Source organism: Rhea americana, unplaced genomic scaffold (assembly GCF_003343005.1).
Source record: "Rhea americana isolate MKP2758 unplaced genomic scaffold, rheAme1 scaffold_46, whole genome shotgun sequence".
Classification (NCBI taxonomy): domain Eukaryota; kingdom Metazoa; phylum Chordata; class Aves; order Rheiformes; family Rheidae; genus Rhea; species Rhea americana.
This window is the reverse complement of record NW_028186601.1, coordinates 2,980,867-2,996,983: the sequence shown is the minus strand read 5'-3', so window position 1 is coordinate 2,996,983 and position 16,117 is coordinate 2,980,867. Positions and strand designations below refer to the sequence as shown.

Here is a 16,117-nt window from a genome sequence, read left to right as displayed (position 1 = left end):
GACAAACTCTAGTTAGATTCCCTTCCTAGCAATTGTCCAAACTTCTTGGAGACAGGGATGTTGGCTAGTTAAATGATGGCAATCTGTCACAGAAAGGCATGCTCAAAGCAAAGCAAACCATGGAGTCTGCATCTTTTAAAAACGTTTTATTATAAAGGATAGGAAATCAAGTCCACATTTTTTTTTCAAACCCAGATAAATAAACAGTAAATATCATGTGTTGCTTTTTAATATGTTTTGCCTTTTGCAATAGGATCTGCAAAAATGGCATTCCTAAATCAGAGACCTGCAAAAAAATATATATCTTTTGAGAACACAAACCACAGTTTTTGCATAGAAATGAAGACCGTATCAAAAAACTGCTGGAAACTGAGACAACACAGCTCTGTGAAGAAACTGCTGAGCATGGAATAGTTTGGTAGTTTATTCAGCAGAAAACAACAAATTAACCCTTAGGCAGGATTATTTCAAATATATATATAAATATATACAAATACATAAAAACAAAGATCTTCCCGCTTAAAAACAAACAAACATCAAGTTGTAACAAAAACAGAGAACCCTGTGGTGCTTTGTGATCTTTAAGAAGGGATGTTTAAAAAAGATACAAGCTTATTTTTTCTTGTTTTTAATAGAAATAACCTGGTAATGAAAAAAACCAGTTATTCTAGTACTGTAATCCTTTAAAATAGAATCAGATCTTTGCCGATTTTAAGAATAGATTAATGAATGAAACAAATCAACAGACAGACAAGGAAACAAACTCACCACATTCAGATTTTGTGCATGATCTTGGTCCCATTTTAATCAATGAGAATGTAACTTTTGATTTCAGTGGGAGCAGGGTCAAGCTTTCCTTTTTTTCTAAAGCACAAGTTGAGTGAGTGCAAGCTACTTTCCCAAAGGAACTTTACTCTCATGATTAAACCAAGAGAGACTGTAAATGGAAAGAGTTTTCCCTGTAACCTCAAGGGCCACCCAACTATTTTGTTGCTTGTTATTATAGGCACTTTATCCTTTCTAATAACTGAACTGTGCATCTTGTCTCACACATATGCAGCATTTTTTAATGTAACATACTGTAACATAATGTAACAGAGTTACTTGTTATGACAGTAGAAACCTGTAAGCACTCTTCTAGAGCTCATTTAATATTTATATCCTTTTGAGATTTTGCATTTATTTGTATTCAGTAGGGTCAGAGCTGCATGTACAAATTAAATGGTCATTAAAGGAGATATMAACATGCTATTTACAGTTCATAAATCTTTATTTTTTATACAGTTGTGTTGAGTATCTTTATAGTTGTAGCCTAAGCRCTGTGAAGAACTGGCATGCGTCTGATATTCACAAAAATGAAATAATATAGTGAAGAAATGAAGATTTAATAAAAAAAGTAAAATAATTAATGATAAATTGAGCACATGCAAAGGTATTGTAAAATGAATCCATCAACTTAAGATATGCATTTATGCCATTTCTATATAGCCTAACAGTTTGCTTTCCTGGAATGGAAAACTGATGAACTGATGTACTTCTGATGGAAATATTCCATGTAAAATCCTATATTTTCTTTAAGATAATATTTCACATTCTTTAAACCTTCCATCAATTTTTCTATGTGACATTCAGACTGCCTTTAATGAAAGCAGAGGGGAAAAAAGCCCCCGAAACACAGCTACTTTTGTTATCACACTATAAATCCTAGCTCAGGGATTATGCCAATTATCTAATTTACCTATACAGACCAACTGAAGAATTTCAGTTTATTACCCTTATCATTCTTCATACATTTCACTCAGTTTTTTTATGAGAAAAATGTCTTTAAAGGATTTAATGAAAAATAAGGTTAGCACAGATTATTTGATTCTCAGATTCAAATAAATCCATCCATCTATTTAAATGCAGATCATTCAAGGAACACAATGTCTGGAGTGGTCACCTCCAGTATTTAAGATTTAAGATGAGCTTTAACAGAGACATCTCGACATCTCTGTAATCCTGTTTTGTGGGTATAATGTCATTTCACTGTTGAAAACTTTCTCCTCAATAGACTGTGGTTGATGTGCCTCTGTTATTCAAATTTTGTTGTTGCTGAATAATCTGGTATATTTTTGCATCTTTTACACAAAAAGAAAAGACATCCACTGATAAGCACTACATTCAGTCGAATAACCAGATCACAAAGATCTCCAGTTGTTCTTCTCTGGAAAATCATTGTAGCCACCTTCCTCTAAACCAAGCCTCCCCTTGCAGGCTACGAAGTGATAATGAAGCAACTCTGCATCTGTCCTACTTGTTGCTTTCAAGGTGCTCTTCACCTTTTACCTTCAGAATATTATAGAAGTTCTTCAGAAGGCAGTCGTGTTGTATTTCATTATTGTAGCCACTGCTGGATGCTTTTAAAAGTCTAAAGGCCGAATCATCATCGTTGTGGACCTCAAGGAGTAGCTGGGGCCTTTGAAGTAGTGCCACTTGATGCCATTCAGCTTTCCATGGTTCTGCCCAGCTGTGTAGAACATCCCGTTCAGGTTGGAGGGGCCACAGGCATCAAACCACCAGCCTGAAACGATTAAGAGCAAAAAATCAAACTGCAAGTGAACTAAGCCTTCTCATTTTGCCTTGCAGATTTAGCTGATTAGCAACCTGATGCTATAAATACTCATGGTGTGATATAGGTCTGTTTTCTTTTTTCTTTTTTTTTTTTTTTTTTTTTTTTTCCTCTTCTGTGGGATTCAGTGGCTAGCTGTGCTGGTGAATATGCAGATATATTTCCAAATTTGGAAAAGTATTTAAGTCCTAACTCCTACTGTTTGTATACACAGTATGTGAAGCAAGAAAAGAAACAATATAGAAAAATACACTATTTTGCATGTTTAGATAGTATTTTACAGTTCACCCAGCTCATGTAAACATATCATATAAAGGCTATCATTCATAATGTATTTGTATAATTTYACTTGTTTTTTTAAAACATAAACATGATTTAAAATTATTTGCTGTCATTTTTCTGTTTCTTTAACTGTGATTGTTCAATTGCTCAGATTATTTTTGGTCTCAGATTAGATGTTCTGAGTAAGCATAGGTTATGAATATGGTTGTACTAAGCAATCAGTTATAGCAATCAGTTTTCTTGAGCTGTTATAGCAATTACAATATTGGATTATAATAGAATTCAAAATGGTGTGCAAGGAAATAGTCACTGTCTTTAAGACTTTCAATAAATTTATGAACAAGGCTCAGCAAATGGAGAGGAGAAGTGGAGAAGAAGACAAAGACAACACAGTGGGACACTGACGGTTAGTTAGTATGGTGCTTGTGTGTGCGTGTGTTTATACAAAACTTTTGCCAGCTTCATTCAAGAACCAGGGGATATATTCACTGCATGCACAGTTTGGCCCAGGACATTAGAATTCGATCCTTAACCTTCTCACCATTTCAATGTGAAAAAGAGACCTTGACCCTCCTTATCTAGGTCTTGAAATGTGCCAAACATTTCAGCTTCACTGAAATTTGTTCATTTCTCTGCAAAATACATGTGCAAGTGCTCCTCTACCACTTATAGAATTGGCAAATGCCCATCCAAAGTTTAAAAAGACTAAGTGTCTGAAGGCAAATTATTTACATGTCAAAATGTAGCAGCAAATTACTAGTGATGTTACTATCATGGGCTATGAAAACACAGAAAGTAATTAAAAATTAAAATAAAAAAAGAACATTAAAAATTTTACTGACTGGTATCAAAGATAGGCTTAAAAGGTTGGCAACTGTCTTTTCTACCCTCTCACCCTTCCCACTCTTTCCCAACAAGAAGCAGCTATCCATTCATTGGTCATAGAATCATAGAATCAGTAGGTTGGAAGGAACCTCTGGAGATCATCTAGTCCAACCCCCCTGCTCAGTAGGGTCACCTAGAGCATATTAGACAGGGTTGCATACAGGCGGGCCTTGAAAATCTCCAGAGAAGGAGACTCCACAACCTCTCTGGGCAAACTGGTCCAGTTCCCCATCACTCTCACAGGGGAGAAATTCCCCCTCACGGTCAGGCAGAACTTCCTGTGCTTCAATTTCTGCCCATTGCCTCTTGTCCTGTCACACAGGACAACTGAAAAGAGTTTGTCCCCGTCCCCTTGACACCCTCCCTTCAGGTACTTGTACACATTGATCAGATCCCCCCTCAGGCTTCTCTTCCCCAGGCTGAAGAGGCCCAGCTCTCGCAGCCGTTCCTCGTGGGGCAGGTGCTCCAGCCCTCTGATCATCCTCATAGCCCTACACTGGACTCTCTCCAGTAGCTCCATGTCTCTCTTGTCGTGGGGAGCCCGGAACTGGACACAGTACTCAAGATGAGGCCTCAGCAGGGCTGAGKAGAGGGGCAGGATCACCTCCCTCCACCTCCTCCTGGCAACACTCTTCCCAATGCACCCCAGGAGACCATTGGCTTTCTTGGCCACAAGGGCACATTGCTGGCTCATGGTCAACTTGTCATCCACCAGCACTCCCAGGTCCTTCTCTACAGAGCTGCTCTCCAGAAGGTCAGCCCCCACCTTGTCCTGGTGCCTAGGGTTATTTTTCCCTAGGTGCAGCACTCTGCGCTTGCCCTTGTTGAACCTCAGGAGGTTCCTCTCCGCCCAACTCTCCAGCCTGGCCAGGTCTCTCTGAATGGCAGCACAGCCCTCTGGTGTGTCAGCCACTGCTCCCAGCTTGGTATCATCTGCAAACTTGCTGAGGAGGCACTCTGTCCCCTTGTCCAGGTCACTGATGAAGAAGTTGACCGGGATGGGACCCAGTACTGAGCCCAGGGGGACGCCACTAGCCACAGGCCTCCAACTGGACTCCACGCCACTGATGACGACCCTCTGAGCTCTGCCTTTCAGCCAGTTCTCAATCCACCTCACTGTCCACTCATCTAACTCACACTTCCTGAGCTAATTGAGGAGGATGTTATAGGAGACAGCCTTCAGGGAGGCTTCAGAAGCCTCGCTGAAGTCAAGGTACACAACGTCCACTGCTCTCCCCTCATCTATCCAGCCAGTCATTCCATCATAGAAGGCTATCAGATTGATCCTTTGACTCCAGGTACAATCTCACATATACCTCATTCTATTGGAAAGGCAGGGCAAGAAATTTCTTCCTCAGATTTTCATGTTTCTGGCTTTCTGCTCCCTCAATTGCATTATAAGATTATTCTGAAAAGTAGGGTGACACAGATCAAAAAAAAATTAGTTTTTGAGGATAAACCAGCAAACTAATTTACAGCATGGCTCCATGAACAGTTCTGCTGGCATAACTGAAGGATCAGTAAACTGAGAAGTTAGGATAAAGAGAAGAGCAGCATCTTAGGAACTTTTCAAGCTGAATTTTATGCCAAAGAAAATGCATGTAGAACCTCACTTTTTTTTTAAGCGAGCTGGAAATAAGACAGAAATATTTATCAAGTACTTGTGGATATTACCAACAATGATAGAGGTTTTGCTACCACTTGTGTGAATGAATGAAGAAAGTTCAGACTTGCTATAAGCACAGCTGCAGCTGCAAACTGTACATAAAGAAAGTCATCTCACCTTACTTTAGACTTCTACAGTGAAGATATGTATATCATCCTATGTCTTGTTTTTAACTAATGAAGAAAATGAAGCTTATGGTGAAAAAAGCATGTGATTCTTCAGATCTATTTTGGATAACTGCTTTAGGATGAGATTAGTCAATAAACCCTCTTGATTGCATCCCCAAGATCTCCAATAATAAAAGGACCCTTAAGTGGTTAACTATGATGCAGGCTGTATGCATGCTCTGCAATTCTCACTTGTGCTACTTGTGTTGGTCAAAATGGCAGAGTCCTGGGCTCTATTTGGGTCACTTTTGTAGTGCAGATGTACTCTCAGGCCTACTAAAATCATGAAGCTATCGGGAACAACAACAACAGCAGCAAAAAAAGGATATGAAATTTTTTTAATGTGAATTTTAGATTGTCATGAGAGTTATAGTTTTAAGGAAAACTCCAAATAACCTGAAATTTGGCAACACTGAGATTACAGAACAAAAACTGACTAAGATAGACTAGGTGACATGCTGACTCCACTGAAGTTAGTGGGAGTGTTGTGGTATATCTTGATGGGAATAGAATTTTACTCTGCAAGACCTTACAGGACATCTACGTGGCATAACAGAAAGTGTTTGGTTCAGACTGAGGAAGATGGAATTAATCCCCAGACTGAAAAATGCTATTTCCCAATGACAAAAATATACGAGTCTTGGTGGCTACAGGTTCTATTTGTCAGAAAGATTGCTGCAGTTTTTTCTTCCTTGTAAGAGATACAGGCTTTGTGAACCTTTAGTGCAGGTCTTATGAATCTTTCTGCATAATACATTTGTAGTGAACACTGTCTCAATGCTTTCATAACTGAAGGGAAATAAAGTTATGAAGACCAATGGTAGTTTTTTTGTTTTTTCACTCTTTCTTTAAAAGAGTGATTTCAGACTGCATATCACAGCATTATAACCTGCACAGGATCCCCGGCAAATCCTTTTCAAGCACAATCTTACAGTGAGTGGCTACTGAACTCCTTAGACTTCAGTAGACTGAAATGAAGAATTTTATCTTTCAGTGCATTTTCCAGGATGACCTGTAGATATGGAATTAAACTGTGAGAGGCTTCACCTAGATAGTGTGCAGCACCTTGATGAACCTCCAGTTTCATCAAATTCTGGGGTCAGTTTTATATTTATCTACAACGAATCTACACTGTGAGGGTATTTTAAACTTCTGGATCTGCCTTGACGGTGATTAGCGTACAGATCTGGTGCTTACTCTGTCCTTTGCATTCAGACCTATGTAATTCATGTTTTTTTGTCTTGTAAAGTAATTTCTTAGATTTTGGATAATACTTAGTGGGCTTTTTTCAGAAGTAGCACTTCATAATGAAATCTTGAGGGAAGGATTTATGCCAGATAAATTCTGGCAAAATTCTATTTTGATACAATTGACCTCTTTTTGATTACACTGTTATACCTAAGGGGGTAATAACCAAAGAAAGAGAAAGCTGTACAGCTGATGTTTTACTGTAACCAGAGTATAATCTTGTAGAAACTTAAGACAAAGTTAAACAGAGAAAATCTAATCCTCATTTTTCAAAGCTGGAACAGAGATGCAGCTGGGTTCTGTTTATGGTGTCGGGATGAAGACATGGCAAGCTGCACTAGTTACCATTTCATCTTAAAGGAACAGCAATAGATGTGTAATGGGGCTTTTCGGGGAGAATGTTTTCAGCAGTACCCTATAAAATCTATGTTAGTGGAATAAGTCAAAAAACTGCAATGAAATTTTTTAAATCTTTTGTGAGGAACTACTCAAATCTCTCACCAAAGATTCCTTCTTTTAAAATATGTTTTATTGAGCATCTTTTAATATACCATATATTTCTTGTTAGTAAAAATGTATGATTTCTTAAAGCTGTTTTCTCTTATTGCATTATGATGTTAGGTTTCCTTTCTCTCTTTTTTCTTTCTTTTTTTCTTTTCTTTTTTTTTTTTTTTTTTTTGTTTTTTTTTTTCTCCAGTCTCGCCTGCAATCCTTGAAAAGCTCTTCATTCACTCAAAGGCCTCAGATTGTCACAAGACTGCCTGGTGCATTCTTAACACCAAAGTCAACATCTCTGAATGGATGCAAAGGAAATATTTTTCCACAAACAGGATTTTTAAGACTCTTTGGATGTTTGGGATAAAGAGGAATAGAAACAATGGTTTTCTGTGAGGAAATGGGTAGGTCTAGGACTGAGGTCTCCTGTAGCAGWGGATACCTATAACTGAGGCCAGCACCAGAAACATCAGATAAAGAAACTCCAGAGCTGTGGGACAGTSTGACGAGATGAAGGACTCCCAGTAGCTAAAGGCTGGTTTATTCCCTGAAGCTCACAGGATTTTCTTCCCTTGAAGAATCTTGCTTGTTTTTCACTACAAGGTAGTGGCTTTCCCACATAATCATCCAATTCTTTCTGAACAACAGTAAGCTTTTAGCCTCAGTCATAACTTTTGGCAATGATTTCCAGGGCWTCTTTGAATCATGAAGAGCAGACATTAGGAGAAATAATAGAAGAAGCAATTTTTGAAAATGCTTAGGGAGGCAATAAAGAGGAGGGTTTCATGAGAAGAGTAAGAGAGTTTTTACTCAGAAACACAGGTAGTTTTTAAAGTTTCTGTGATCACCAAGTTRTTAGTTGCTTATTTGAACTGAGGGAAACCTGATGATATTTTGAGGTTAGCCCACCTCTAATAATTTRTTTGTATACTATGAGTAGTGCTACCATTTCTATTTGTAATAAAAATCCTTTGGTCATAAAGCATACTGTCCAAACAAAAAAATAATTTAGCTAATGCATTGCTAAGTTGTTTCAAAGTTTCAGCAATACAAACAAACATGAATCCCCACTGAAGACAGCTGGTTTTCTGAAGTGGTGAAAACACACCCTCACTTTGTTGACTCCTACGTTTTACTCTTTAATTACTCTTGCTTTTACCCCTGAAAAAATATTAAATTTGATGTCAACTCTTTTCATTAAATAAATGCATTTTGAATACTTCAGTCACCGTCAGCCACATATAAGCAGATAGATAGTTCATCTCCATTGAACTGCTTTTTCTATGTCTTTGGCTGAATATGAATGTATAGTGAGATCATTTCTACAAATTCTTGTAAAGAAGTCCAACAAATAAGTAATAGGAATACAGGAAAAAATGGCTATCTTTTATAACAGCTTTCTAGAGTCAGAAGTATAACTTTTATATGGTAGATATTTCATTGTCAAAARCAACAACATAGAAAAGGCTTTCACATGACAAAGCGAACAATCGTCCCTTTCCAGTATGTTATATAAATTCAGGTCAAGTACCTGTATATAGGCAAATATTTAAATGTTGAGCCTCATTTCAAACTATAAGTAATTTTTTTTGTTAGTAAGCTAGTGCTCAGCACTGTAAATCTAGAGTGCATTGAGGGTTTACTTCACCAGGCTCTGATGAGAGGCTCTTAGCTGCCTTTCACAAACCAAGGGAAATGCTGTCTAAATTATGCGTGGCTGGTGACAGAGTCTTTCTTTATACATTTGTCTCTCTTCTGTCTCCTGAGTTCTCTGATTGTTCTGATATCTGATATTCTCAGATATAAAAAGATCAATATGATCTGCTCAATAAGATCCAAAGTATGTTTGAGCAGTAGATTTGTACAGCTTTAWGGAACAAATGTATCCTATACAAAGCCAGTATCTATTTCTAGTCCTCTGGGTTTATTCATAAAGTTTAACATATTTGGCAGCAAAGCAGTTAAATAAGAATAATTTCTAACACAAAAATATTGAAATATTATTTTCATCATTTGTAGCAATTTTTTTCTGAAAGATATGAACGTTTCTGACATTATGTACTTTAAAGCAGTTAGATGGTAATACTTAGGCTCTATCTGGCTCTGCGCTGATAACTTCTCAGCTAGAAGATGGGGTCCAGTTTTGGATGACACCTCAAGCAATATGTGGAGTAACTGGACAGACTCCAGAAGAGCAAAAGTAAGAGGAAGGATTTACAGTTTCTTAGTCCAGAAATCAAAATACAAAAGGGTCATGCCAATAGTCTTAAATTCATAAAAAGCTCCTGAAAAGAGCAGATTTTCAAATCAGTGAATGATCWATTTTTTCCAGTAATGGAGGACAGGACAAGATGGAACAAATTTGGTAATTTATATATCAAGGAAAGCTTTCTTATATTAAGTGTAGCTACTCTCAGTAATAGATTGTGTTGAGAAACTGAACCTCTATCATTAGAAATTTTTAAGATGAACAGAAAGACAGGAATAAATAGGTAGAGGAGAACCTCTATCAGAGAGGGACTAAATTACCTCTGCAGATCTTTTCCAGGCCTATTTTCTATGACTCRTTGAGTATCGGATTGACCAGACTATCACTTAGCAGTTTATATTCTAAAGATTAAATCAGAATTTAGCTGTCAGGATATAAAATGAGAAGGCATTAGCTTTCCATATCAACTAGATAACACAGTCCTTTTTATAAAAATAATAAATCAAGTGTGAAAAATAACATGGAACTTGCACACTGGTGACCATGCTCTGACTCTTGTAAATGTATTAATAGACTGATAAATTAGTCATGGCTTAATGTTCTCCTGATAATTTATTACTATTATTCATACTTGAGTCTTATAAACATGGCTTAATCATATAATCATCACAGTGATGATTTTGTTAAAATACTTAGGAATCATATGTCTAATGAAATATTTCTAATGCTTCTATGATAAATCRAATTATATACCAATCACTTCTTATCTACATGGTGGTCATATTTTTCTATCTACAAAATGATAGACAATATAAATGATACTCCATGAGTAGTGTCTTATATATAAGATCTTTATGAAAGCAAAAATGCATAAAACCTAAAAATTGGTACTTCCATATACAAATGGATATCTATCCAGGGGTTCAGGTTAGTTTCTTTTAAGTGCACTGAGGTTGCTATTTTCATTTTTTTGTTGTTGTTGTTTTTGTTTTGTTTCAAACAAGATATAAGAGGAACTATCTTTTTTCTGATTCAATAATGTACAGACAGACTTCTATATTCAGCCAGGAACTTCTCTCTAACTCAGGAGAAGAATCCTCTATATTGCTCTTGACAGAGRTTCATAAATTCACCACTTCGAGAAAAAAGCAGTGAAACAACAGTCAAGATATGCTCCACTCTTTAGGACTGTCATTGATAACTCTCTAAATTAATAGAAGAGAAATGCATTGAGGAGTACTAAATGTATGGAAATCTTTTCTGGCTCAGGAAGCTCCTGAGATGCAAATGATTGAGCCAAGCAGGATCCTCTAGGGATGTCATATTTTTGAATAGTTTTTACACCTGTTCCTASGCATCTGCTGTTGACCACTGTCAGTGACAGGAGACCGCAGCTGGATAGATCTCTGCTGTGACCCAATATGGCTGCTTGAATCAAATAAAAAAACTTATTTCAATAATTCTATCCTGTTTCAATCCTAACTAGGAAGTCTCCCTGTCACTTCGTTGAGCTATTTCAGGGATCAGAAGTTTTGCAAAGTTCCTACATATCGCCTGAGGAAGGTAACAGCTCGTTTAAACATCCTAGCCTGTAGCAAATACAAGACAAAGCAAATTGCCTTAAGACTCTTTCACTATGGCCAAGTTACAGTGAATCACTTTGCAGYAGTTGTAGATGACTGCACAAACTACTGGAGCTCAGCTGACAGGTGGCATCTTGGCAGTCTGCTCTAACTTGGTCTTGTGCCCAAGGATCTGCTCCAGAGAAGAAGTGCTCTTCTACTGGAAATCTGTCCAAAGCACCTTGAATATCTTCTACTCCATGCTTCTTTCTGATGGCAATTTGTTATATTTTCTGTACTGTCTTGCAAAAGACTGTATGTAGCTTACTGGAGCACTCTTCTAGAATAACGTTTGGAATGATAATGGTTTACAAACTTTGTTCAGTGGACCGGCATGGGGTATTGCATCAGTCTCTGACAGCTATTTCCATAATATATTTCCACTATTTTGAAAAATGTTAAGTTTAAATGAGGAAATGATTTAAATAAATGTGCTTTGTCTTCCTTTAAAGTAAACCAAGGTCACTGAAATGAAATTTTCCAAGGCACAAGAGGCTATTAAAACATTCACCTATCATATAAAGTTAACAGGGGCTAGGAATTCAGCTCATGCATGTATTTTTGAAAGCCATTCTCTGAAATCACTCTTAAGATAGAGTCATGTAACACAGCATGGTTCTTAAGAGAACAAGAATCATGGAAAAAATGTTCTGTTGATGCTACTGTAAATATTTTCACATAGAATTATATATCTCTATATTTCATATATTATCTCTCTATATATATTTTATTCTGGGGAAGAGGGAGGAGAGAAAGAAGGAGGTGAAAGAATAATAGTTTTGATATAGACCGAAAAAAAAAAGAGACAGCTTATAAGATCATGGAAAGAAATATGTGTTTTCCTTACATTTTTATTTTCAGCCTTGACTATAACCATATCACAGTCTTGTGCTTCAGCTTATCTCAGCCTTTATTCCTGACATAAATATATTCAGTTCACCTCATAGAGATAACAGGATCACCCAAACTGTCAAGATAGCTAGAAACCTGAATGTAGATTTCATATCATTCTTCATTAAAGTGCTGTCTGTGATGCTGCCAAAACTAACAGAGAGTCTGATGATAGTCTGTCCAGTTATGTACATATCTTTTGGAAAAGAAGAGGGGTTTTCCAGAACCTGTTATCACTGCCACTTTTCTTAATCGGTCTTCTTCTGTGACACAAAACTTAAATCCACTTACTGAATAAATGTTTTGGCATTTAATTAAATTTCTGATGCTTCTCAAGGAATGAGAAAGTCTGTTTCAAGGAGCAAAGTAGAGTGGAGTGTTTGGGGAGAATTCTAGCAGGGAGAGCTATCCAAATTTTTTAAAGAAGTTGTGTGATGAACGTCTTTCTCTTTTTGAAGACCGATAAGTTATTCAGTGTTGTACAGCTGCTTCAGTCATCTCTACCCCAAAACTAATTGTATCTCCTGTCAGTGATTCGTGATCTGCTCATCCTTTGGTAATTCACCCCTTCCTCCTTATTCTCTTCATTCATTACCAGTATATTCCAAAATGTGATTTTTCTGTTGATTTACAGGGCTGCTGCAGGGAAATGTATGCGAGCCTTGTGGAATGGTTGTTCGACAGCAGGCTGACCTCAGCAGGGCAATTGACCYGCCATGCAAGTCAGGGCAGGCAAATAAACAAAACCCTCCAGCTCCCAGAATTAGCTGGCTGGGAACAGGTCATGAGTAGTTCTGCATGTCAGCTCAGAGGCAACTCACATTTAGGAGTTTCTCTTGATAGACCCTTACCTAACCTGGAAGTAACACATATTAATTTAGCATGGTCTCTAATGGAGTTAGATTTTTAATTAATGTTAGTTAAAATCAACTATTACTTCTGATCCATTATCTCTGCATCAGAAGATCTCTGATCCAGAATTACCTAGTTCGCTTCTTTTGTACAGAAATGGGAAGGTATTTTCTGATCACCTGTCTGTTGGAAGAAGTTTTCCGTGTTGACTTTTAATAAGATATCACTAAAGGAAGTAAGGATAGTTGAGAAATTGGCTCCTTAAATACTCTTCCCAACTGAATAATTTTCAATCAGCAAAAGGAGAATGAGAATATAGGTTGGACATTTGATACAAATTCCCAGTGATGGGAACCCATCTTGTGTCAGCAACCTTAGAGACTCATATACGCCTGAATGTGGTCTGAGCTCGATCCAACCAGAGTGCCAGTAACCACAAGTAATATCAGTTTAACAGTCTGATCCCAAATACTGAATAATTTATATGCTGCAGGATTTTTTCCAGGAAAGTTAGAAATCACTGAGGGAGATCCTGAGAAGATCAGATGAGGAGTAAAGGACCTTTCTTGTTCATTCAGTTCATGAACCACAGAGCTACAGTGCAAGTTTTTCTGGTTTAATATGGTGTGCTGTAGAGATGGATATGAAGTTGCCCAGCTGGGAACTCAGTATAAGAGTCTAAGAGAAGACATAGAGGTTTAGGTGTCTGTATGGAGAGATGCTCTTGGATATTCGTCCTTCACGATGGGGGCAACAAGTATCAGTCACATACACTTCACTTGCTGGCAGTAAGCTTGATTTTGTGCTTTAAACTGTCCCAGTATAACTTCTCTGTTCCTCATCTCTTCTGACTCCCTTCTCTCTCCTTCTGCAATTCATCTCTGCTAGGCAAGGATATTGCTTTAGATGTTCCAGAATAGCTAGGTGTCGCAATCTGAACAGGGGAGTTGCAACTCTAGTCTTTCATAGGTGAGGGAAGTAGCCATTACATTAGCTAATTTTATTACAGTTGTGCTTGTAGAAGACAGATGGCTGAATTATTGTAATTATTTCAATAATCCTCCTAGGTGAAATAGATAATATAGTAAAAAATCAGGTTCTGATAGGCCTCAGAATTTTGGGATTGCTTTTAATCTTTACCTATTTCCCTGCCCATCCTTTCTTCTTTTTCCAGCTGATTTCTCTCTCACTTCTATCAAGGTTCTTTCCCCTTCCTTAATCTCTTAGTTTCTACTCTCCTCTTTGCCTTTCTTACTTCAACAATAACATTGACTTATTCTTTCCCACTTGACATTGTCAGTTTGTTTTGAAATTGAATTGCGAAAGCTTTAGTGTAGAAAGGCGTCTATGAATAATCCCTCCCTTACTGATCTGAATCTTGGAGTACTGGCAGTACCACAATATACGTAAAAAAAAAAAAAAAGAGTAGAAGAGGGACTTTCACACAGTCCTTGTGCATCATGAGTACAGCTTCACCCACAGTTGCTTTAGGAAAACAGAAGAGGTTCTTGCCAACATATCACATATTTTCAGGGTTGTACTCACCTCCAGTTAGCATGAGTGCACATTTACACATGCAGTTGTCATTGTCAGCATCTTTAGTACTGAATTCGGCACCATGTAAGATCAGGCTACTCTGTTTTCCAGCAGTTCCACTGTGACCTTTTAAATAAAGCCTGAAACAGCAAGAGAAAACAATCAATGTCACCAAAAGGAACAACAAAAGACTCAGGTCTCTTTCCAGACAAAATTTGTCTTCCATGATGTACACACAGAAACCTCAGAAATGTCTTGGGTTTTGGCTCATCCTCCTTGTTGTTTCAGGTGTAGGATGAGGAAATTCAGGATRTTTCAACATATTTACTTTAGGATATAGTCCCTGCCCCAGAACAGAACTGAGTACAAGCAGTTTACCCTGGAAAATGTGATAGAGTGGAGGGAGTCAGAGACAGAGAAGAGAACAAGGAGAGGTGCCTGCAGATCTGGAAAACACTCATAGAATAACTGAGTACTTGAGTAGCTGGTCTTTTTATTGTGGCACAGAAATCTCACTTCCAGTTAATGGCAGCTGTATTATTAATCTCTGGTCTCTAAAGAGTATTTTCAAACGGTTTCAGAATTTTTAATTCCACCAGTTACAGCCCAAGCCAGCAACCCAGTTCAGTTCCTTCCTTTGCCAAAGCTGTCCATGAATGATGAATGGAGAACAACTTAGAGCTCAAGCCACAAAAGTCTTCACAATTTGCAATGCTAAATATCCCTTTGCTTAAGGAGCCTTGTCAACTAGCTGGAACCACAATCATGAGCTAGGAACCTGAGCCCAGATCCAACACGTAATACAAGTTATGTGATGCTCAGTGCGGCAATGCCCCAGGCTAAGCACACAGGCTGCAAGGATGCTGACTGAGGCACCTCTGTTCCACCAGGGAACAACGAGAAAGCTGGGCACATCTGACCTAAATTCATAATAACAGGCACATGCACAGGGAAATGCTGAAAARAACGGTGCACACAAAGTTTTCTTTTGTCTTTGCTCTCTGTCTGAGAGACAGGTATCACTGGGAGACTGACACAGCCAGAAAACTGCTTCCTGCTTGTAGCTATCTAAATCAGATATCTGACCATGCTCATTCCTATTTTTTCTTAAAACATTGCTGGAAGGGGAAGGTATTCTTTTCCATAATAGCTCATATTCAGGAAGGATGAGACAGGATCYYTGTCTCTACTTGAAAGAGCAGAAACCATAATGATGATGGCCCAGGAGGAAGCCCTAACCACTGGGGCAAGAAAAGAGTGGAAGTAACATCCAGCACCTGTCTCACTGAAGCTCTGCCGGTACGAATGCAATAGCTATAGGGCCAGCAACCAAGAACATGATTCAGTGTCCAGAGGCATAGCAAGCTCCACTGAAGAAAAGGTGAGAGACATCAGCTCTGAATCTTCTAGGGCTATTGGAGAGCAGATAATATATCTCTTAACTATATAAAGCAAAATTCGTAAGGGGCAGAAGTAGGGCTTAAATGTGCAAGACAGGAGAGGTGTCTCTTTCTTTCTGGGATTAACATCTGGGAGTACTCTCCTAAAAAAGTACTCCCAGGCTTTTCCCWCAATCACAGTGAACAAGGGGAGCAGTTATGAGTCATTACTTGTGGTTCTTGCCTCTTATATAGCTGTTGTATTTCATCCAAT

The 16,117-nt window shown here is 37.9% G+C and overlaps 1 protein-coding gene across 1 annotated transcript in view; it reads right to left on the bottom strand.

Moving 5' to 3' along the window:
• Nucleotides 1-1,368: 1,368 nt before the first annotated feature.
• Nucleotides 1,369-16,117, bottom strand: part of ANGPT1 (angiopoietin 1) — a 162,557-nt gene continuing 147,808 nt past the window's right edge. Inside the window, exons 8-9 of the mRNA XM_085316297.1 lie at nucleotides 14,474-14,604; nucleotides 1,369-2,563 (exon numbers count right to left, since the gene is read on the bottom strand). Of these exons, the coding sequence (XP_085172423.1) occupies nucleotides 2,403-2,563; nucleotides 14,474-14,604 (292 nt within the window). The 3' untranslated portion in view covers nucleotides 1,369-2,402. The remainder of the gene's footprint in view (nucleotides 2,564-14,473; nucleotides 14,605-16,117) is intronic.